Genomic DNA, 21,931 nt, shown 5'->3' with positions numbered 1-21,931 from the left:
AGGCTTCAGAAAAGTTGGTCGGTCTGGGATGTCGCTTACGGCTGTCCAGTGGCTGGGAATGGCCATTCTTTCGTTTTGGCGCCCCAAGAATTCCCCAAACCCGGGTCCACCGCGACTGGAGGGGGCCCTGGATCTTCCCTGGCGGGGTGGGTAGGGGGAGCTGGGAAGGCGGTGGCAGGACCGAGAGCTGCCTCCTAAGGCCTCTACCAGGAGGGAATCTGGAGCCCGGTCGCCCCAACGTGGCCGCGGGCACGGACAGTTGGCGGCTCCCAGGGGACTGGATTTTGCCTGCGCCCCCGCACCCCGCCCCCCTCATCCTGCCAGGCTGGCCCGCCCCAACACCTCTCCCAAGCACAAGTCCTGACAGAGGCAGAGCCCAGGCAACCGACCAGCCCCGAGCGCCATAAAAGAAAATGAGGGCTGTTACCGTTTATGGGGTGTAAAGGGCTGCGGGGGGAACGGCCACAACTTCGGAGGCCCGAGCGCCTTCTAGATGTGGCGGAGGGTTCAGCCTCCTACCCCACTTTTCTTTTCTCGCCTCCCCGCCCCTCGCCCTCGATTTCTGCAAAGTTATCTGTGTTTGGGCGCGGAAAAGGGAAACGGGGACAACGGAGGATGGGGCGTCCGCTCACCCCCACCCCCACCCTGCCGCCAGGTTGGGACGCCCTCTGTTGTTGCAGACAGAGGAAACTTCAAAGAATGGGCAGTGAGGGTGTGCCATAAAGGCCGGGTCTGCGAACTGTCTGGAATTCGGCCCTTAATGGGTTTACAACTGTCCAACCCCAATTAAGATTTTCCACCAAAGCCCTTTCATTTGTTGGCTCTGTCTGCCGCCGATAAACCAGCTGCGGAAACAGCTCTTTTTTTTATGGGCACTGCCCTCTCGGCAGTGTAGATTCCGGGCTCCGTGCAGACCCCCCGGGGATGGGCCCTTGCCCGGCTTGGAAAGTGGTACCCCCGACCCGCGGCGGCTGCTGACGAAGTTCAGGCCGGGGCTGGGCTGCAGTGTCAAGGCACGGCCAGCAGATGGCAGTATGGCTCCACGCAAGAGGCACCGGCGCCGCCATCTCCCGCCGCCGCGACCCTGGGAAGTTCCTAAGATGTCGACTTGATGCAAGCTCTTCTGGAATGGGAGCCCCACATTTGAACGAACGGCTGTCGTATATTTTCGGTGCCGCTCACGCATGGCCAGAAGCCTCGCTGGGAAACAAAAAAAGCAAGCGGCGGGGTCTCGCCTGATCGGCACAGGTCGCGCCCTCTTCGCTCCGCTCCCCATCCTGGGCAGGGGGCCTAGGGCTGCGGTGCTGCCGCTGTCCCGAGGCTGCGGGGCGGTCGCGGGGACCGATCTAGGGTGACCGTTCCCACCCCGGGACAAGCCTCGGGGCCTCACGACACTCGGAGAACGCGACCGACCGGCGGACAGACACCAGGACTAAGGCCTACAGCCCGTGGACCTGGTGACCCTCCAGAGGGCGCGCAGAGGGCATACACAGTGGCCAAGGGTCCTGTGGCGACCCGAGAGACCCCCCGAAGGCTGCGTCCCGGTGCAGGGAGAGTCAGCACTCGCAGGCGAGCCAGGACCCCGGGACTCGGCCGCCTTAAAAACGTCACGGTACAATCAGGCGGCTGAGAACTGGGCGTAAAGGCATTCTTGGTAATTGTCTAGTGTGGGTCTGGAAGGATGGGGAATCCTGGGACCCGGACCAGAAACTGCTTTGGTTATTCTAAAATACATGATATTTAAAATAATTATATTTACATCCCAGCTCCAGGACAGGAGTTCACGTGGTGAAAGCCGCCCTTGCTTTCTCTCGTCTCCGAATTTCCTGGGTAGTGGAGGCACCAAGGCTACTCTGGCGTCCGTCCCCAGCTTAAGAGGCGAGGAGGGGGAGAGAGGGAACCCCAATCCCATTCGAGCCTACCCTCGACCCTGGGCGGGGGTATATGCCTTAGACCCTAACAGGAGGAGGCCGGGTGCGTTCCTGCGTTTTCGAGGATCAGCCCCGGGTGCAGAATAGTTTCAGAAGGAAAATGCAAAAGCAAACAGGGAACCCCTCCGAAGCACTCCTGAGCCCTGTGAATACGCCACGCGGTGCGTTTATTTGGGTTGTAATAATCTCCGCCAAGCCCACAAAATGTTTACAACCTACATCTCGGCGCTGTACACGCTGTAAAACCCAGTACTGCGTTTTTTTGGCTGACATCTCCTGGGCGTCACTACCCGTGTGTCTCTCTCCCCTCTCTTTTCTGTTTATATACACACGTTGGTATTACAGACACACGCCTTCATTATATTTCCTTACTTAATACATAAAATTTCACAGCCTTTGGTGAAAGAGGTTTTATAGCTTCCCCAAGAGTCGCCCGTGGCCGTGTCTCCAAGCCGCAGATACAAAGCTCGATTTACGTAACTTTAAATAAACGGCGAAGGAGCAGACCGGTGGTTACCGGTCACGGAGGCCCCAGGTAGGTGCAAGCCTGTCGGGAACTCAGAGGCCTCGTGGACTGCCCGGGGTAAGGCCTCTCTTGCCCTTGGCCGGCGGGTGTCTGGGAGGCGCGCAGATGGGACCCCGCGTCCTCCGGAGCGCCTCTGCACTCGTCAGGGATGAGTCGCTGTTCGAGTTGCGATGGAAGACTGAGCATTGGGTGCATAAGAGGCGCGCAACCCGAGCGCGGGGTGCGTGTGGCAACGTTTATAGAAGCAAATCTTCAGCCGCCCGACTCCTGGCAGGCTCCACTCACCGCCCCAGAGCTGGGTTTACCTTCTTAGCTGGATTTCAATATCGAGGACTTTTTGGTAAAGAGAAGCAAGGGAAACACTTTGCTAGGTAGGTAGGACCCCAGCTCCAGGAGAGCCCTAGGAAAAAGTCTTTATCTAAAGACCACTCGGCTGATAAGAAACCCGCCTTCACGTGGCCTGCTTCAGGTTGAGCGTCAACGAGTATTTGTATGAATATTATCACATTTAATCCAGCGCATGTGTCTGTTTGGCCAAATAAATAGAAAACCGGAGGCTCAAGAACACGCGTTTAAAGAGGCCATATTTGAAAGCCTGGTGTTGTCTGGCTTTTACGTTTTAAAACCCCGCTGCAGAAGGCAAGAGAGGAGAGAGAAGCTCAGAAACGAAAGAGAGGTTTCAGCACCCGTAGGGCTCGGCCGGGTTCGCTGACTTGGGCTCAAAAGGACTGAAGCCTTGCTGGCAGTATCTGGATCCTCTTTGGCCCAGGAGGAGGATCAGTGCGTTCTGCCAGGACGGCTTGGACCTACTCCCGACAAAACTCGGGCAGGGATGAGCTTGTGGCACGGGCTCCCAGACCCCTTGGCTGGGAACGGGCCCTTTCCTGTGCTCCCAGAAATCGCTCCCCCTTGGTCTGTCGGGTCGCCCCACTAGGGCAGGTTCTACTACAAACGCCATAGCTGTTGGCTGCTCCAGCCCCCGGAGTCTAGACAGACGGCGGCGGCAGAGCCGGTCTTTCTCTTTGCATCTTGCTCTGTGTCACCCGAGGAACAATTTATTGGTCTAAAGCTGTCTAATTCCGCTTCTTTGATCTCCTAGCCTTTTTGTTTGTTTGGTCTTTCTTTAATTTTCTTAGGTTTTTATTTCCTGCCAGAAAGTAATGTTATTTGGAATAGTTGTTTTTTTCATTCCTACCAGTCTTACCCCCTCCATTCCCCAACGGGGACACACTGTCACCCTGGTCCTCCATAAAGGGCATCCCTGGATATTGCCACACCATGGCCCCTGCGCCCCCAGGGGGAACCACCAGGCACCCACCTGCTCAGACAGCCCCCACTGCCCCACCTATGCCTCAGGCCGTCCACTAGGCCAGAGCTGGGACTCCGTTTTCATCCAAGCATGAACCCTCCTGCCACCTTTTGTGCTTCTGGAACCCCCTGAGAGCGTGCGGTGAACGGGATGGCCCGAACCCTCTGAAAGTGATGGGAAGTGCTTTGTACACAAGGAATCAAACTCTATAACTCAGAGGAGAATTTCCGGGGCAATTCCATTGTGAGGTCGGGTTTATGGTGTGCAATCGAGCTGAGCAGTAAAAGGCGTACTGACCCAGCCGCTGGGCTTCCATCGCTGTCTGGGCAGTTTATGAGGCATATAGGGGAAGGGTCGCCCCACCACCCTCTAGGGTGCTCCAACCCTGCCCCAGAGATTGGAAGCTTGGGAAAGTAAGGTCTTAGAGTGGGGGCCCTGGGTGGGAGTGAGTGAGACTACTTTGTGCTTCAGTCTTGGAAAAGTAAAGCTAGTCCTTGGAAAGGTGAAGCTGCCAGAGCTGGGTGGCCTTTTGGAAAAGGTCTGAAAGGGGAGGGGGGGTCTCCTCTTTTGTTTGGGGGTCTCCAAAAGAAATGGAGAAACGTAGGGGTTGTGGTCCCCAGGCCCCTGGGGCCTCTCTTCTCTTCAAATTGGCTCTAAAGCATGTTTGGCTCCTAGGCATCCAGGCCCAAGAGAAGGTAGCCGAGGCCCAGGAATGTCCCCAGTGAAGGTTACCAGAAACCTTATAGTAACATTGGCACCTGGAAAGGTGTGGGCCTGAGGTCCCAACAAGCTGGAGGAAAGAGATTTGGTTCCGTCTGAGCGAAGAGGAACCAAGAGTTGCAGGGAGGACAAAAGAGTGTCCACGCATGTCTTCGGCTGCTAGAGGCCAGCCAGGTGCCCAGGAGAGAACGCACAGAGCCTGACAGGCCAGCGGTGTTCGGGAGGAGGGAGGGAAACCTCACGTTAATAAATCTACTGGCAAATGAGGCTCATTAATAGATAAATATTTCACTGTTTCCTTTAGGCGGATAAACAGTGCGCCGCCGATTAAAGAAAGGAAGCTGGGAGACCTTGACTTTATTCCAACCACATGGTTCCAGTCAGCGGTGGCCTTCTTGCTGCAGCAGAAAGCGACGCTGCGTTGGCCCCATCTGGATCGGCCCCATCTGGATCGGAGTCTAATTCGGCCTCTGGCCCACTGGACTTGGGACGGGGAACGTAGGCAAAGAGTCGATTTGCCCAGAGCTGAAACTTGTCCGCTTGGCCACCGAGTAGAGGGCCGGTACTTGGGAGCGCAGAGACCTTCCCTGGGTTGGGTGAGTGGGCAGAAACGAGGGGCAGGGAGGACCCGCCAGCTTGGTTTAGCGTCCGGGAATAAGCAAGGAAGGGACTGCGCCCGGCCGGTTCCACGCGGCCTCTGCCGGCCAGGGGTCCGGGCTGGCGGCGAGCGGAGCCTCCACGCAGTGCCTTGGGAGTCCTTTTCCCGCGGGATGCGCCAGGCCGGCCGGGCGCGAACAGATTCGTTGGCCACATATTTGAACCTCTTTCCCTTCCATTCTAGGCTGCCGCGGGCCCAGCCGAGCGAGACCACCTGTGAGGGCGGCTGAGATTGGCGGAGGCGGTCATGTGGGCGGTCACGTGCTGCGGCGAGCTCCGTCCAAAAGAAAATGGGGTTTGGTGTAAATCTGGGGGTGTAATGTTATCATATATCACGCTACCTCGTAAAACCGACACTGAAAGCTGCCGGACAACAAATCACAGGTCAAAATTATGAGTTCTTCGTATTATGTGAACGCGCTTTTTAGCAAATATACGGCGGGGGCTTCTCTGTTCCAAAATGCCGAGCCGACTTCTTGCTCCTTTGCGCCCAACTCGCAGAGAAGCGGCTATGGGGCGGCCGCCGGCGCCTTCCCTTCGACTGTACCGGGCTTGTACAATGTCAACAGCCCCCTCTATCAGAACCCCTTCGCGTCTGGCTACGGCCTGGGTGCCGACGCCTACGGCAACCTGCCCTGTGCCTCTTACGACCAAAACATCCCGGGGCTCTGCAGTGACCTCGCCAAAGGCGCCTGCGACAAGGCAGACGAAGGCGCGCTGCACGGCTCGGCCGAGGCCAATTTCCGCATTTACCCCTGGATGCGGTCTTCAGGTAGGCGCAGCCGCTAGGCGGGCCGGGTGGGCGGGCGGACTGGGAGCTGGGAGCGCCGGGCTGGGGGAGCGGAGCGCGGAACGAGGCGGCTGCGAGCCGGCGGCCCCTTGACTCCTGGCGGCGCTGCCTTTCTGGTTTTAATTAGAGCCGAGGCGCCATAGCAAGGAGAGCTCCTAGCATTGTATGTAAATGAGGCTCATAAAACTTTTTATGGCCCAATTAATGGGTTCGATCCTCGTAAATTTATTTAACTCTATTTGCCTTGGAATCTCAACATTAAGTTGGTTTGTTCGCTATTCTCGTCTTCTCTTTCTCCCTCCCTTTCTTCTCTCTCCCTCCTCCTTTTCCTTTCAGCCTGGCTTTTCTTCTCAAAAGCAGGGAGAGCCAAACGCTTTTGGGTCCCTTATGCGCCCCTGTGCCAGGGGCCATTTAAAGGCAGGGAGGGACGGATGGGTGGGAGTGGAGACAGAGAGCCCAGTGCCCTAGGAAGGTCTGGGGATGGGGGCGCGGGCTGCTGGGGAGGAAAGGCGCCCTTGGAGTGAGGGCCGCCGGAGAGGGTCTCCCACTTGCCTAGCTAGGCGGGGAAGCGGCTGGCTCGCCTTTGGCAAAAGCGCAGCGTCTCCCACTTGCCCACACTCTATATTTACAATTTGCCTTTGTCAGGGGGAAGCAGGACATTGTGGAAGCCTAGCCGGCTGGAAAGAGCAGTTGTAAAGTTGGGATTCTGCGCCTTCCCCCCTCACAGAGCTGCCTGCGCGTCTGGCACCGCAGTCGGTGTCTTCCGCTAACACTCCCGCTCCTCCCCCAGCTCAGGTTGGGGGCGCAGGGCGGAGGGGGACTCGGACCTGGGTCAGGGCCCGGATTGAGGTGCGCGCTTCTGAATGGCAGCCGGGTTGATGCCCTGGCCTGTGTCCCTGTCGGCTTGTCTGTCCGTGTGTCCATGTGTCCATGTGTCTGCTCGCAGGGCCGGACCGAAAGCGGGGCCGCCAGACCTACACGCGCTACCAGACGCTGGAGCTGGAGAAGGAGTTCCACTTCAACCGCTACCTGACGCGGCGCCGCCGCATCGAGATCGCCCATGCGCTCTGCCTCACCGAGCGCCAGATCAAGATCTGGTTCCAGAACCGCCGCATGAAGTGGAAGAAAGAACATAAGGAGGAGAGTCCGGCCGCTTCCGGCGCCCCCGAGGGTGCCGCGCCCGCCGCCTCTGCAGCCGCCGCCGCCGCCGCTGCCGCGGACAAGGCCGACGACGAGGACGACGACGAGGAGGACGAGGACGACGACGAGGAGGAGGAGGAATGAGGCCCGGCTGCCCCAGACAGTTTGGAAAGCGTCTTTAGAGACTGATTTTATTTACAAAAGTGAAAAAAAAAAAATAAAAAGAAAATGTAAAAAAAAAAAACCCTACTCCCCAACCTGCACCCAATCTACCCCATTACCCACTCCAGCTCCCAATTTTTTTTTGACCGAGCAGTCACCAGACTGGGTCCCGTTGGGGATCCCCTCTGCCTCTGAGGACCCCCAACAGACACCCCCAACCCCAGGCCGACCAGCTCTGCGCTGGCACGGTTAAAATACTACCTAGCACAGGCCTCCTCCGGGAGAGGCACTCCCAAACTACCTAAGGGCCCAGCCCCAGAGGGCCTCCACTCCCAGGAAGCCCAGAAGTGTCCCAACACTGTCAGACCCCCAGCACCTCCCCCGGAACCGGCAAGGACCTGATTCTCAGTACTACCTACTCGCCCCAAACTACCTATTTTGTGCTCGCTGGCTCGCCTGCTACCTAGTGCCGAACCCTCCCCCCTCCTCGGCCAGGCCTCTGCTGCTTCCGGCTAGTAGCCTTTGGGGTCCCTGAGGCTGCGCTGAGAATGCGCTGGGATCCGGGGACCAGGGCATTGGCTTCTATTTAAATGGAAAAATAATATATTTATTCCAAAGCATTCTAAGTGCTACAATCTAGAATCCCTCCTTCTTTGGTCTGGGCACCTCATGTTCAGGCCCATCATCCCCTCCTTCTGGAGCATTCCCAAGCTAGCTGCCTGGGCCTCTGGGTTCGCTTCTGCTTAGTAGGACCACAGAGATGCTCCCAGCCTCCCTGCCCCTCCCCTGGCCCCTGTGTCCCACTGTCCAGCCATGTTGAATATGTGTATCCTGACTTTTCCTACAATGGCAAATATTGTATATTTGAACACGATTTTTTTTTTTTTTTTGGTCATTTATATAGTCTTGGAGCTCATTTGTAAGGCAATGTCCTGACTTGGGAAGGATGTGTTAATGGGGTGGCTTTGTAGCATGGTGTGTTGTCTTGAGCTAACTCTATAGCTGGTGAGGGGACTGATGCCCTCGCCAGCGCTCTTCATCTCCTGTGTTGTCCTGTGTCCCCCCTCATCCCTCTCAGCTCTAGCCTGGGCTTCCAGGAACGGGAAGGTACATTTTCCTACACTTTCCGTCTTGCCCAGTTAACAGTGTTTTATGTAACAGAAAAATAAAGATGCTTGATGACAAAGAACTGTGGACTGCCTTATCTGGGAGTTGCAGTGTGCTGGGGAAGAGAGGGTGAAGCATGTCTGGAGAGCAAGCCCTGGCTAGGTCTGTATGGCCAAAGGGGCTTTGGGACAGCAAAAATGGAAGGAGGGATAGGGTTCAAGTGCTGGTTGCCATGTATTAGTGTATATGCCTGTTGAATCCCTTTTTGCGTGGATCGCTATGGAGATTTATATAGGTGTGTGTGTACCTCTTTGTGTGTCTATTTTTGTGAGTCCACAATTGTATGTATTTCTGTGTCCATAATTGTGTGCACACATTTCTGTGTGTCCATAATTGTACATGTACATTTCTCTGTGTGGAGATTTTTGTCTGGTTTGGGTGTGTATACAAACATCTTCCAGATCCCTTGAAAACGGAAATCTTCGACTGATACATTATAGTCTATTCTATGAACCTCCCCCAAACCCTCCATGGATTCCACCCTTTCCTCTAAGGTTATAGAGTGGGTTCCAAAAGGTATATCGTCCTGCGACTGTTTCCGAATTCCCCAGGAGCCCTGAACCCGGCCCGGGAAAGGACGCAAGATTCAGGGCCTCTGATGCCGCCCCCAGCCCCACATTCAGGAAAAGCGAGGTGGCCCCAGAACCCAGCACTGAAGCTAAGGGGTAGAAGGGGCACTGGCCGCAGACCCCGCTGCGAAACCCTGGCAAGGGCGTCTGGATGCGGAAAAATGAGGAGCTGGGGAAGGGGCGAGGGGCGGTGGGGACAGCGCAGAACAGTGGCAGCTCGCAGGCGAAGACCTCGACTCCCGTCTCCTGCTTGGGTTGGACCGGCTTCTTATTACTCTTTTAATAAACCCCGGCACAACTGGGTCTGTAAAACCTGCGGCCCCAACTCGGGGCCGCCTCGGTGGTAAGATGGCGCCGGTGTAGGAGCTGCCTCCTCTTAGTGATGGGGAAAGGGTCATAAATCCGTTGTTGTTTATGAAAATTTACAACTTTGCAATACAACTTTATGAGTTGTTCGGCCCTTCCATTGGCCGCTGTCGGTCATGTGGATGGGAACCGTGAACATGAACTTTTTTATAATTTCCCTTGCGAGAATAGAGCCGCATTCTTTTGCTCCGCTCCGTCCTGCCTGCTTCGGAGCTCAGCCTTCCAGCCAGGCTCGGCTGTGCTTTGTCCAGCGATGGCGAGCGAGACGAGGCCCCGGCCCGGCCCGGCCCGGCCGCTCCCGCTGGAGGTGGGGTGTGCCCAGTTCCCGGCGCCGCGGCGGTCGCTTTGCAACTCGCAACCTGGCTAATTTCCTGCGTCCTCTAGCACCACGAAGGACAATTCGTCTCCCCGGGCTGCCCAAGCGACAGCTGTCAGAGGGACTGGAGCTTCTGGGAACCGCCATCTGAAGGTGAGACACGTGGGGAGATAGGAGCAAAGGTGGTGAGAAGGCAGCGGGCGCCGGCGGCATTGGGGGAGGGCACCCCAGGGTGGCGCTGAAAGGGGGCAGACCTAACCCTCTCCCACCCACTCACCTGATCACACACGCACCCCCCATCACACACACACACACACACACACACACACACACACACACACACACCCTCCCTCTCCTTTCCCGCGCGTGCTCACCTTGGCAGTCGGTGCCCTCCTTCCTTCCATGCCATAGCTCCCTGGCACGGGGCAGCAGCAGCTGAGGGCTTCTCTCTCCCATTCCCCAGCGACCTCGCAGAGCCCCCAAAAGGAAATGACCCTGCACCCTGCGTTCCCCGACAGCCTCCCGGGTTTGGATTTTTTTCATTCATGACCCAATTGGCCGGATTGAATCCCCCCAATAACTGGAGACAGTTCCCGAGGTGGGAAGATGGTAAGAGAGGAAGGCAAAGTGAATTCATCGACAGGAGTTTTTATCATAGTATCTTCTATTCCTTGGGAAGCGGTTTCTAGAGAGTAAAGGTAGAATAAGCAAAAAACCAAAAACTTACTAATTCAGCCAGAGTCCTCTGCTGAGTGCCTGCTTCGCTTCGCGTGGTTTTCCGATGAGAGAGATGTCAGGAGCGCGCGGGGAGAGGGAACAGGTTCGGGGGTGGAATTCTGTGTTGAAGGAGAGGATGGGGTTAATTGTTGGGTGTTGCTTGGCGGGAAGTTTCGGTGCAGAGGATGTAGTGGTGTTATTGTGAGTGGCAGGGGCCGCAGCTAAGGTTGAAGGAAGGACACAAACCGAGTCTGGGCGATAGGGGGACCCTCCCACCCCCAACCACCTCGGCGCAGCGGGCTGACTGGCGACGGCGCTCCCCATCTCCAGAGAGAGCTGGGAGAGGACTGTGCAGCCGCCTGGGATGAGGCGCGGAGGGTGCGGCGGGCGTGGGCTTGAAGGAGCCCCGTGGCGCAGAGCTGACTTGGCCTAGGTGAACCTCGGCCAGATTTGTCCCGGTAGCTTCCTGGGACAGCGAAATGACCCTGTGGTTCTGGGCCCGAGTTCTTTTTGTTTGTTTGTTTGATTTTGGTGGTTATTGTTTTCCCCACCTTAAGATAATGCCTTGGTATGCATTCGATACTTGAGAAGGGTCTGTGGACCTTGGGGACTTCCACTCGCGCCGGGGGTGGGGCGGGACGCGCTGGGGCGGATAAAGCGGCGTATTTGCATCGCGGGGCCGTGGGTTGCCCGACTGCGGCTGCCGCGGGCAGATAATTTATTGCGACCGTGCCGGGCGCTCGCTGCTGCCACGCTGTGGCCATCTCCGGAACCGACGCCAATAGCAGTCCCGCGTCGTGCAGCCTGGCGCGACTGCTGCGCGGGCCCCTCAGAGATTTCCAAGCAACCCTAGGAGAGGGGGGCGAGGGAGGACCTGAAGGGCGGCCTCCCAGGGCCTGACTGGCCGGGAACCTCCCCCGCCTTGACCGCCCTTGACGGGAGCTGGACGCCTGACTAGACTCGGGTCCTGCTCCCACCCAGCAACCATGGAGACTGGTCGCACAGGCCGCCTGGCACGTCATGGCTGCTTCTCTCCAAACTGCGCGTTCCAAGGCGCCCCAGGGGTGCACGCTGGTTTCGGGAAACGCGCCCGCTTTGGGATTTAGAAATTGGAGCTATCACTCGTAGTCCTGGGGCCTGCAGGCCTGACTGGCTATGGCAAGGAAGGCGGGCTTTGGCTCCACGCGAGGGCCTGTGACAGGCAGAGGCCGCACCTGTGTGCTATGGGCTCTGGCCTGGGCCAGCGAGTCCAGTGGACTCGGGGGCCCCGAAGGAGCCCCCCCGCACGACAGCAGGCCTCCCTCCACACCCGCGGAGGTCGAGGAGCTCAGTGGGCAGCCCAGGAAAAGGGCGAAATGTGAGGCTCTGCTCACCATCCCGTCTGCCTTGAAAAGCAGCTGAAAGGTAAGTGGGTTTTCTGTGTGGCTTTGACCGAGGAAAGAGCCCTGGTGGCCATTCTCACCTTCCTAGGAGAGGCTCCCTCCAGCGTCTGGGGCTTCTATTCTTGCCTGAAAGGAGCGCTCTCGGGCGCGCGCTCTCTCTCTCTCTCTATATATATATATGCAGCTAATGCTGGTTGGAGAAATAAATTGGGCAGCTGCCAACATGATATGTACTAGCCTTGGCTAACATCTAGAGATTTCAGTGTAATATATTTTTGCCATCTTAGTGCCTATAGAAGCTAGAAATACGCTGTTTTGCTGTTAGTTGACAGATCAAATATTTTGTTGACCGAGACAATGATTAGATCGAGAATCCAGGTCAAACCATAACAGATACTAATAATAGTAGTAAATTGCTCCCAGCCCCAACACTATGTGGAACCTAGAGGAATAAAGCAGACATTATAAATATAAACATTTATCAACATCTCCAAATGATTATTTTCATCTTAATAACTTGCTTGAAATCACTGTCATCTGATGGCGTTGTTTAAAGAACAACTCAAACGTTTTCTTCTAACACAGCTTTTTTTTTAAAATTTCAACTCTCGAGTTTTAATTTTCACCTATCAGATCCTTTTCCTAAAGAAATTTGAGGGCAAGTTAAAATTATATCCTGTCCTACCAGGCCCTTATTTATATATGCAACAGAGAAACTTTCCCAGGTTCAATTGATTGGGGCGCAGGCAGAAGGCATCTGGGTGCAGCCCCCATTCAGTGGGCAGCAGCTGATTTCAGGGATGCACCATAGTCTCTGGGGAGGCCAATCAGAGCCCAGTCTTTTCTCAAATTTTTTTCCTTGGTGGAAGTGAGGGGAAAAAATTGAAAAGCAAGAAAGAGATTAAGGAAGTCGTTGCCAGATTCCTAGGGGGCCCTTACCACCCCCCCAAGTTCTGAACCCCATCGGCCTGCATTCACCAGTTTTACAGATCTTATAAACACCCTCCGGAAATTCAACTAAATCATATAAATAAGTCTTTCTTCAAGCTGCACAGAATTGAGGACTTTAAAGCTAATTCAAGGGTTTTACAAGCCTAACAAATACAGTTGTAAAAATGCCACTGGAATGATACCACATTTTACAAAATGAGATTGATCTATGCACTGTAAAAGTCAACTATCTTGAAGGCACAGCTCTCAGGCAAGAGAGCACAGCCCAGGACAGGCTTTTCATGTCCTGTCTGGGGAAGGCCAGGCCTGCGACTGTGGTGAACGCAATTCAGATAATTTCTGGACCTGAAGAGACAACTGTTTCTGGTTCTGGAGCACAGTGGGTGGCAGGTTCCCCCAAAGTCCCAGAAAAGGCAGGAAAAGGGGATATCCCAGGACAGTGCCCTTTGGACAGGTGGCCCAGAAACCAATCACATTCGTTATTGCCACCACCTTGGGCCAGCAGAGCTGCCCTCTCTGCTGGGTTGAGCCAGGCACCCTGGGTCACTAGCATCTCTGAAATGAGGGCAGAGATTCCACATCTGGACCTGTCTCATCTCTGCCACCCACCCCGGAGCACGAGAGGGGAGCAGGTCCTAGGGCTGGCTTTGGAACTCAGTCTCACAGCTATTCCTCTGTAGATTCCTTTCTCGTTGAAACCAGTGGTTTCCAGCCTCTGCGTTCCTGGGTTCAGAGGCACCCAGAGCGGGGCTCACAGCTTGTGTGTGTGTGTGTGTGTGTGTGTGTGTGTGTGTGTGTGCGCGCGCTTTGAGGCCAGGCAATAGCTGGCCATTGTAAGGAGGCCTCTGGAGATGCAAAGGAGACATGTTGTACGTGGGAGTAGGGGGCCGGCAGGGGAAGAGACTAGCCTGATCCTAGTCCTGGTTGGCTCGAGGTGAGCCTTTCCCTTTGGTGGTGAGGCCCAGGCCCTTGGTGGGAGTGGGGAAAGAGAGAAGGAGATGATGCACCGATTCCTAAGGCATAGGAGAGAAGAACTGGGGCGAAGGCCTGGTTTCTCAGATCCCTTCTCCATCTCGGTAACCCGCACCCACGGGGAGAGGAGTGCAGGGGGAGGGGCAAACTCAGGGCCCTGCCGGTAGGGCAGGCCCGCCGGAGTAGAGCCATCCTTGTCACCGCCCCTCCCGGCGCGGGGCTGTCAGGTTTCCTGTTTGGAGAGAAAAACCAGCAAAATCCAACAAGGCAAAAGGGAAGGAGCAAAGAGCGGGCCTGTTGGGGCCTTTGCGGCCGCCGGGACACCAATGCCCCTACCACGGGCCGATCCGCACGCCCCTGCCCGGGCTGTGCCCGCCGCCAGCGTTGGGGGAGAGAGCCGGGCGGGTTGGTTGTGCGCGCCCATCAATCTGCCGGGCGGGCGGGCGGGCGGACTGGGGGCTGTTTGTAACTTTGCTGCCTCGGTCGCCGCGGTCCCCGGGGAGCGGGCTCCGGCGTTCGCTCCCATTGGCCGCCGCCGCGTCAGCTGGTGCGATTTGCTGCTGTCGCTTTTGGCGTTCGGCCATCCAGAAACAAACCAGTTCGATGACTACTAATAGTTATAGCCAGATGTACTAATACACAACAAATCACAGTCCTGCAGAGGGGCGCGCAAATGAGTTCCTATTTTGTGAATCCCACTTTCCCCGGGAGCCTGCCCAGCGGCCAGGACTCCTTCTTGGGCCAGCTGCCCCTCTATCCGGCCGGCTATGACGCGCTAAGGCCCTTCCCGGCCTCGTACGGGGCGTCGAGCCTCCCGGACAAGACGTACACCTCACCTTGTTTCTACCAACAGTCCAACTCGGTCCTGGCCTGCAACCGGGCATCCTACGAGTACGGGGCCTCATGTTTCTATTCTGATAAGGACCTCAGTGGCGCCTCGCCCTCGGGCAGTGGCAAACAGAGGGGCCCCGGGGACTACCTGCACTTTTCTCCCGAGCAGCAGTACAAACCCGACAGCAGCAGCGTGCCGGGCAAAGCCCTCCATGACGAAGGCACCGACCGGAAGTACACGAGCCCTGTTTACCCCTGGATGCAGCGGATGAACTCCTGCGCGGGTAAGGTGTTTCCCTGCAGCCCCTCAAAGAGTGTGGAGGGAGAGGGGGAAGGAGGCAGGGAAAGAAGGAAGGAAGGAGGAGACAGTAGAAAGAGGACATAGAAAGAAGGGAGGAAAGAATAAACAAAGTTTCTTTGGTTTTTAAAAAAAGAGGTTTTTTTTTTTTTTTTTTTTTAAATAAAAAACCCAACCCATTCCCAATGGGACAATCAGGCTGTGAAAGAGTGAAGGCAGGGCCCAAGTGCCCATGTAAGGTGACACCTTAGGGGAGCGTGGGGGGGGGGTCACTCCACGCTGTGTGAAACCCAGTGACAGGGACAATCTGAAGAGAGAGCAAGGCTGGATGGGAGAGTGCGCCTGCCCACTCTGCACCCTGGTAATACCCTGCTCAGTTCCCTAGTCCTGATGGCCTTCTGCACCCGTCCTGAGAACGCCTCTTTCCCTCGCTGTCTCCTCACCTTTCTGCCCTTCAGAAACCCATCTAGAAAGAGGCCCTCATTTGGCCCCTTGCAGTGTCTCCCCAAAGCCTTGGAGGGCCACATCCCCGGCCTCAGGATTTTTCCGCTCTCTCCTCCCTCCCCTCCTCCCCCCTCCACTCAACTGCTCACTCACAGCCAACTTCTGCCTCCTTCTGAGGCCCTGCCTGAGTCTCACACACCCAACTTGGGGGGAGCCCCCAACCCATGGGTCTTTTTGGCATCAGAATAGATAGCCCATCACAGCCCTACATTCTAGAAGCCCCAGATGGCCCATATCTCCATCTCTTTGCCCCTGATTTCCAAAACTCCACTGGGAATTCTTGGAGAAGGAAGGAGCCTAATGCGGATTTTAGAACTTACAGTCTTTTGCTTTAAAAGTCATTTGTGTTTTCAAGAGCTCTGCTTTTCTCAGAAGGGCCATACAATGGGAAGGCATTTGCGAAGATCTAAGAGGGCTGACCATTTAAAAATTTCCAAAAAGTATATTGTGTCCTGAAGTGCTGACCACAGTAATAACTCCACAGAGGTCAGTGTGTGAATTCGGAGTGTGTACCCTACTCACAGGGTTCCATACCCATCATTTCCAGACACACACACTGTACCCTCACAAAACAGGCTCAGGTGCCCGGATTTAAGAATGCTGTTCTATTCTTTTTTCTTGTAATATTTTTACTGAGCAGATTTTGCAAAAACAATCATTTCCCACCCTAAGTCGTTTTAGGTGGAAAATATCTCGCTTGGTATGAAATAATCTTCTCCTATCCAGTCCGCTTTCGGCCCCAGACATAGTGGGAGAGGCGGGTGGTTTCCAGCCCCGAGGCCAGAGCGTGGGGCTCAGGGCTGACTGGTCAGGGTGCCTGGATCCTGGCTTACTGGCGTCCGGCCATTTCTGCCCGCAGGTGCTGTGTATGGGAGTCACGGGCGCCGAGGCCGCCAGACCTACACGCGCTACCAGACGCTGGAGCTGGAGAAGGAGTTCCACTTCAACCGCTACCTGACGCGGCGCCGCCGCATCGAAATAGCCAACGCGCTCTGCCTCACCGAGCGCCAGATCAAGATCTGGTTCCAGAACCGCCGCATGAAGTGGAAAAAGGAAAATAAACTCATCAATTCCACACAACCCAGCGGGGAGGACGCTGAGGCAAAGGCAGGCGAATAGACGCCTGGGCAGGACCAGGCCCGCGCCGCAACCTCCCTTGGCTTTGCCCCCTTGCCTTCGCCTGCTCCCCAACTTTCTTCCCGCCTGCTCTCACCCGGGGGGCTTTCGAAGCTTCAGGGGAGCCCGGCGCTTTGCAAACGCCTGAGCATTTATTTCTTACAAGGAAAAAAAAAAAAAAAATCCCACACAGCCAATCCCAGCGGTAGAACGAGGCGCACTGCACACACAGTCCCGATCTCCCAGGCTGCCCAAGCCGGATCCGGATCTCCGGGCCCGCCCCGAATCCGTCCCGGGCTCTTGTTGTTAGCGCCTCTGCACGTCCCTGAGCTCGGGTCGCAGGTTTGCTGGAGAGGAAAGAACCCGGGGACCGAGCCCGTTTTGGTGTCTGGGCGTTTCCGCCTCAGTTCCTCGCCAAGTCCCAGAGATCTTGATCACTAAATCAACCCCGACCACTGGGAAGAGGGGGCCTAAAGTCTGGGGCCCCAGCTCTGCCGTGGCCTTCCAGGCCGTCCCCAGACAGGAAGACGCGCGAGGAACAAAGGGAGACGGAGAGAGCCTTGTGTCTCGGCCCTGCGCGCAACCGTCCGTGGAAAAGAAACAGCCTCAGCCCAGCCGAGCCAACCTGGGCACGGATGGAACTTCACAGCCCAGGAAGCGACTGGGCTCCCCGAAGGCTCTGAGCTCCGGATTCCGGCTCCCCACCTCCGATAGCGCCGGCGCTGCCACCACAGCAGCTTTCAGAACCTAAGGAGACGGCCCAGAGCCATGGGAGCAGCGAGAGTCCTGTTTTTCAAACGTGCCAGGGGTGCCTGAGATGCTTGGCCTCCATCGGGGAGACTCCCCTGCCTCGCCTTTAGGCTATATTTGTGATTTACTTTCGTCTTTCAGAACCCAGAAAGATAACCACGGAGGTACTAGGCACTGCCACAAAATGCTTTCATTAGCGCCCTCATTTTACTCCTGGAGGTCTAAGCAAGACCCTAATAATTCGACCCACGTATCCCCAGCCCCAAACAGCTTCTGTGGCTGTGAGGAGCCTGGGCCCACTCTCTGGGTTCACGGAGAACCCTTCGACTTGGGGCCGGGTTGGCTGGAGGAAAGGGACTGGGTGGTGAAGATTCTCCAAGCTGGATACTCAAAGCAAAGCAAATAGCAAACTAATGACAGGAGAACCATATTTACACGCAAGAAAAATCGACTCTGGTTATAAAAGTGTATGGAATTTGACCTCGCCTCGGAGAAACACTACACAAAAGCTATCTTTAATAGACGCCTGTCATTTAAGAGCGGCAGGGACACTGCCCCTCACGCGCTCGAAAAAACAGAGCCATAATTGTAACTGCTGCTGCGGGTAGGATTTATTTCTCCAATTGGCTAAATGGCCTCCCTCCCTTCCCCGAAGGTGATATCTGTATTTTCAAATTTCAGAGCTGTCGGCACGATGGGCAGAACCGACCCCAATCTCGCCACAAAAATAAGAGGGGCTACACAGCGGGGAAATAAAGTTGTTGTAAATAAAATTCAAGTCACCATCTTCCCCCAGTCCTCTGCATCCTCGCCGGGCACGCGATCGGCAGCTGACGGCCTCACAATTGGTACATCCTAATGGAACTGCGAGGGAAATGCAATAATTTTGCCATAATGGGCTGTAACCTCAATTCGACCCCGGCCCTCGCAGCCCCGGGTCGGAAGCGGAGCGATGCGCTCTGCCTCCAGCGGGTGGCGCTCGAGTCCGACTGAACGACGGCGGCGGGCGGCGGGCGGCGGGCACGCGCCTGGGGCGCGCGCGCCACCCCTCTCGCCTCCACCCAACTCCCCCATTAGTGCACGAGTTTACCTCTAGAGGTCATCAGGCAGGATTTACGACTGGACAACAAAAGCACGTGATTCGAAGTCGTACCCCATATTTGGGTGCCTACGTAGGAGGGAACCAAGTACATGTCCCAGTCATTTCCATAATTCATCATAAATTGTGCAAGGGTGCTATAGACGCACAAACGACCGCGAGCCACAAATCAAGCACACATATCAAAAAACAAATGAGCTCTTATTTTGTAAACTCATTTTGCGGTCGCTATCCAAATGGCCCGGACTACCAGTTGCATAATTATGGAGATCATAGTTCCGTGAGCGAGCAATTCAGGGACTCGGCGAGCATGCACTCCGGCAGGTACGGCTACGGCTACAATGGCATGGATCTCAGCGTCGGCCGCTCGGGCTCCGGCCACTTTGGCTCCGGGGAGCGCGCCCGCAGCTACGCGGCCGGCGCCAGCGCGGCGCCCGCCGAGCCCAGGTACAGCCAGCCGGCCACGTCCACGCACTCGCCTCCGCCCGACCCGCTACCCTGCTCCGCCGTGGCCCCTTCGCCCGGCAGCGACAGCCACCACGGCGGGAAAAACTCCCTGGGCAACTCCAGCGGCGCCTCGGCCAACGCCGGCAGCACCCACATCAGCAGCAGAGAGGGGGTTGGCACGGCGTCCGGAGCCGAGGAGGACGCCCCCGCCAGCAGCGAGCAGGCGAGCGCGCAGAGCGAGCCGAGCCCGGCGCCGCCCGCCCAACCCCAGATCTACCCCTGGATGCGCAAGCTGCACATAAGTCATGGTAAAGCCAGCCTTTTCCTAAATCCAGCCGCGGGGGTGCGACTCTCGGTCCCCCTCCCATCTCCTTTACCGCCCTCTCTCTCCCGGTCTCTCTCCTGGTTTCCCCTCTCCCAACCCGGTGGAGCCTCTCCCCGCCGTTCTCCTTCCCCTGCCTTCCTTCTTTCTCCTTCTCTTTGAAGCGCTGGGCGCTCACGAATTGGGGGTTGGGGGGAGAGGGGCCGTTGGCCAGGCAAGTTTAGACGTTGAAAGAGGGGGAAAAGGAAAAACAAAAACATATCGAACCCCAGCGCCTCAGAACGCACTGACGGGTCAGGCCAGTCGAGCAGGGAGCAGAGGGGTAGAGGATGGCAGTAGGAGCCGTGAATCGGGCTTGTCAGGGCGGATAATTTATGAGGAGGGCTACGCTGGGGAAACAGCGTTACTAATTAGAGTCCCCGAAAAGGGGCTTGGTGGGGGGGATCATCGAGGCGAGAGCTGGCGAGATGCTGAAGTTTGGGCGCAGGAGGAAGAGCAAGAAAGGAAAGGGAAGAAGAAGGGGGGTGGGGAAAAAAAAAAAAAAGAAAGCAGGCGCCCCAAGCGTGCAGGCTGGAACAGGAGGCGCCTCGCGGGGCTGGAACTTTGAGGGTGACCTGGAGGCCACTTGGGCGCTCAGAAAAGGGCCTTGCTTTGGTGGGTGTCTGAGTGTCGGGCAGCCTGAGAGGGCTGTGCCCTGCCTCGGGACGCCAGAGGCAGGTCCAAAGGGCAGGAGAGGGACGGGGGAAAGCCGGGCGATCCTCCGGGGAGCGGCTTCAACCTCGGATGGGCCGATTGTTCCCAGAGTCCAAACCGTATTGTTTTCTCTCTAGGAAGGAAGAGGGAAGGAAATTCGGGAGGGGTGGGTGGGTGGGAGGGCGAGGAGGGAGGACTTGTTGAGCATTTTTCCCCTGTTCCCTGTCCAGGACCCTGGCAGTTCCAGCTGGCAGACTTTTTGGTAGCCAGAGGCTGAGGAGTGGGTGGCTAAACCCCTGACTTTTCTGTTGCAGACAACATAGGCGGCCCGGAAGGCAAAAGGGCCCGAACGGCCTACACGCGCTACCAGACCCTGGAGCTGGAGAAGGAGTTCCACTTCAACCGCTACCTGACCCGCCGAAGAAGGATTGAAATAGCACATGCTCTTTGCCTCTCGGAGAGACAAATTAAAATCTGGTTCCAAAACCGGAGAATGAAGTGGAAAAAAGATAATAAGCTGAAAAGCATGAGCATGGCGGCGGCGGGAGGGGCCTTCCGCCCCTGAGTATTTGAGCGTTTAAAGTACTGAGCAGTATTAGCGGATCCCGCGTAGTGTCAGTACTAAGGTGACTTTCTGAAATTCCCTTGTGTTCCTTCTGTGAAGAAGCCCTGTTCTCGTTGCTCTAATTCATCTTTTAATCATGAGCCTGTTTATTGCCATTATAGCGCCTGTATAAGTAGATATGCTTTCTGTTCATCTCTTTGTCCTGAATGGCTTTGTCTTGAAAAAAAAAAATAGATGTTTTAACTTATTTATATGAAGCAAGCTGTGTTACTTGAAGTAACTATAACAAAAAAGAAAAGAGAAAAAAACACACAAAAAGTCCCCTTCGACCTCGTTTAGTGCCAATGTTGTGTGTCGCACTCGTTGTTTAACTGTGCATGTGAGTGGAAGTGTCCCTGTCTCAATAGCTCCAAGCTGTTAAAGATATTTTTATTCAAACTACCTATATTCCTTGTGTAATTAATGCTGTTGTAGAGGTGACTTGATGAGACACAACTTAACTTGTTCGACGTGTAGTGACTAGTGACTCTGTGACGAAAACTGTGACTCTGAGCGGTGTGTCCCTGCGTGCCTTTGTAGGACCCTTTGCACGAACTCTGGAAGTGGCTCTTATAAGCGCAGCTTCAGTGATGTATGTTTTTGTGAACAAAGTTACAAATATTGTCCAAGTCTGGCTGTTTAAGCAAACTGTGATCAGCTTTTTTTTTTTTTTTTGGTATTTGTTTTTAAGGAAAAAAATACTGACTGGAAACAAAAAATAAACTTTCTATTGTAAGTTCTCTTGGTCTGGTTTGTGCCAAATAGCAAGCGGCTCTTTCTGCTCTTCTGTCTGTTTGATGCGGGGAGGCAGTGAGTCTGTGGCTACCTGAGCAGCCTGCTTGTGCAAGAAGGACCTCAAATCAGCAGCCTGACCCGCGGCCTCCCTAGCTCTGACACAGCAGAGTTCAGGGCAGGAGGTAGAAAAGCCTTAGGTGCTTGCAAAGCCTGAGTTTAACCTGCCCATTTCTGAGGAAACCAAGTTAACCGGCTGGGTACAAAAAAAAAGAAAAGAAAAAGGAGAAAAAACCCAGGGCTTTGTTAGCGGCCCTCAGGGGCCCACACAGTTGCTGCCTCTCTCTGAAGGCCATCCTAGGCCTCCACTTGCTGAAAAGGCTGCTGTGTCAAGTTGTGGCCCTTTACCCCTAAACCACCCAGGCACCCTTTCCCACTCCTCACCCTCCTGAACCCAGTTGGCTTCTTTTGCTACAATTAATTTGCTACAAATGGAAGGTACTTACCCCATCCTAGCTTGAGTGGGAAACTCCTCAGAGCAGCTAAAGCAGCAACTAGAGATTTGCACATTTACCGACTGCTTACACTGATGCCGTCTTTCCTTTTAAAAGTTATAAAACAGTAAACTTTATAAGCCTCAGTTCCGGCTATATGACATTTGGGTGCCAAATGAATAGGGTTTTGTCTATGAATTAGATCGTAAAATCATCCATAGCACAGACAGATCGGCTCACTGGCTATAAAACGTCACGTGGGGCCATTAAAGTAAGTTTTATGGTTTTGGGGAGTTGACATCCAACATTATATACCACATAACATATAATCTCACTGACGCTGGACTCCATTTGACTCTTTTGCAG

The 21,931-nt window shown here is 55.4% G+C and overlaps 4 protein-coding genes and 1 long non-coding RNA gene across 6 annotated transcripts in view; 4 read left to right on the top strand and 1 right to left on the bottom strand.

The window, feature by feature from the left end:
* Positions 1-1,094: 1,094 nt before the first annotated feature.
* HOXA7 (homeobox A7) lies at positions 1,095-8,424 on the top strand. The gene is made up of 4 exons (XM_027539392.1): positions 1,095-1,654; positions 4,791-5,082; positions 5,328-5,915; positions 6,880-8,424. The coding sequence occupies exons 3-4, from the start codon at positions 5,537-5,539 to the stop codon at positions 7,215-7,217; spliced, it is 717 nt and encodes a 238-aa protein (XP_027395193.1). The 5' UTR covers positions 1,095-1,654; positions 4,791-5,082; positions 5,328-5,536; the 3' UTR covers positions 7,218-8,424.
* Positions 8,425-9,512: 1,088 nt separating this feature from the next.
* HOXA6 (homeobox A6) lies at positions 9,513-16,607 on the top strand. Its single transcript, XM_027539393.1, has 2 exons — positions 9,513-14,790; positions 16,168-16,607. Exons 1-2 carry the CDS (start codon positions 14,349-14,351, stop codon positions 16,425-16,427), a joined length of 702 nt encoding a protein of 233 aa, XP_027395194.1. The 5' UTR covers positions 9,513-14,348; the 3' UTR covers positions 16,428-16,607.
* LOC113891401 lies at positions 9,711-21,924 on the bottom strand. The gene is made up of 3 exons (XR_003510752.1): positions 21,578-21,924; positions 10,381-10,489; positions 9,711-9,800 (listed from the first exon to the last, which is right to left on the bottom strand). It is a non-coding gene; the product is annotated as an uncharacterized LOC113891401 (long non-coding RNA).
* HOXA3 (homeobox A3) overlaps positions 9,722-21,931 on the top strand; it is a 44,647-nt gene continuing 32,437 nt past the window's right edge. For both annotated transcript variants that reach the window (XM_027539387.1, XM_027539384.1), the window contains exon 1: positions 9,722-9,806. The gene's annotated coding sequence lies outside the window, so the exon portion shown is untranslated. The remainder of the gene's footprint in view (positions 9,807-21,931) is intronic.
* HOXA5 (homeobox A5) lies at positions 17,941-21,079 on the top strand. The gene is made up of 2 exons (XM_027539391.1): positions 17,941-19,028; positions 20,050-21,079. The coding sequence occupies exons 1-2, from the start codon at positions 18,467-18,469 to the stop codon at positions 20,298-20,300; spliced, it is 813 nt and encodes a 270-aa protein (XP_027395192.1). The 5' UTR covers positions 17,941-18,466; the 3' UTR covers positions 20,301-21,079.

Source organism: Bos indicus x Bos taurus, chromosome 4, assembly GCF_003369695.1.
Source record: "Bos indicus x Bos taurus breed Angus x Brahman F1 hybrid chromosome 4, Bos_hybrid_MaternalHap_v2.0, whole genome shotgun sequence".
NCBI lineage: Eukaryota > Metazoa > Chordata > Mammalia > Artiodactyla > Bovidae > Bos > Bos indicus x Bos taurus.
This window is presented reverse-complemented; position numbering and strand designations above follow the sequence as displayed.

What these genes read in the sequence shown, in the direction of transcription:
- HOXA7 (XM_027539392.1), top strand. Translation starts at nt 5,537, where the DNA reads ATGAGTTCTTCGTATTATGTGAACGCGCTTTTTAGCAAATATACGGCG. An exon ending in CCCCTGGATGCGGTCTTCAG is followed by an intron (nt 5,916 to 6,879) that starts GTAGGCGCAGCC and finishes GTCTGCTCGCAG; the next exon opens with GGCCGGACCGAAAGCGGGGC.
- HOXA6 (XM_027539393.1), top strand. Translation starts at nt 14,349, where the DNA reads ATGAGTTCCTATTTTGTGAATCCCACTTTCCCCGGGAGCCTGCCCAGC. An exon ending in GCGGATGAACTCCTGCGCGG is followed by an intron (nt 14,791 to 16,167) that starts GTAAGGTGTTTC and finishes TTCTGCCCGCAG; the next exon opens with GTGCTGTGTATGGGAGTCAC.
- HOXA5 (XM_027539391.1), top strand. Translation starts at nt 18,467, where the DNA reads ATGAGCTCTTATTTTGTAAACTCATTTTGCGGTCGCTATCCAAATGGC. An exon ending in CAAGCTGCACATAAGTCATG is followed by an intron (nt 19,029 to 20,049) that starts GTAAAGCCAGCC and finishes TTTCTGTTGCAG; the next exon opens with ACAACATAGGCGGCCCGGAA.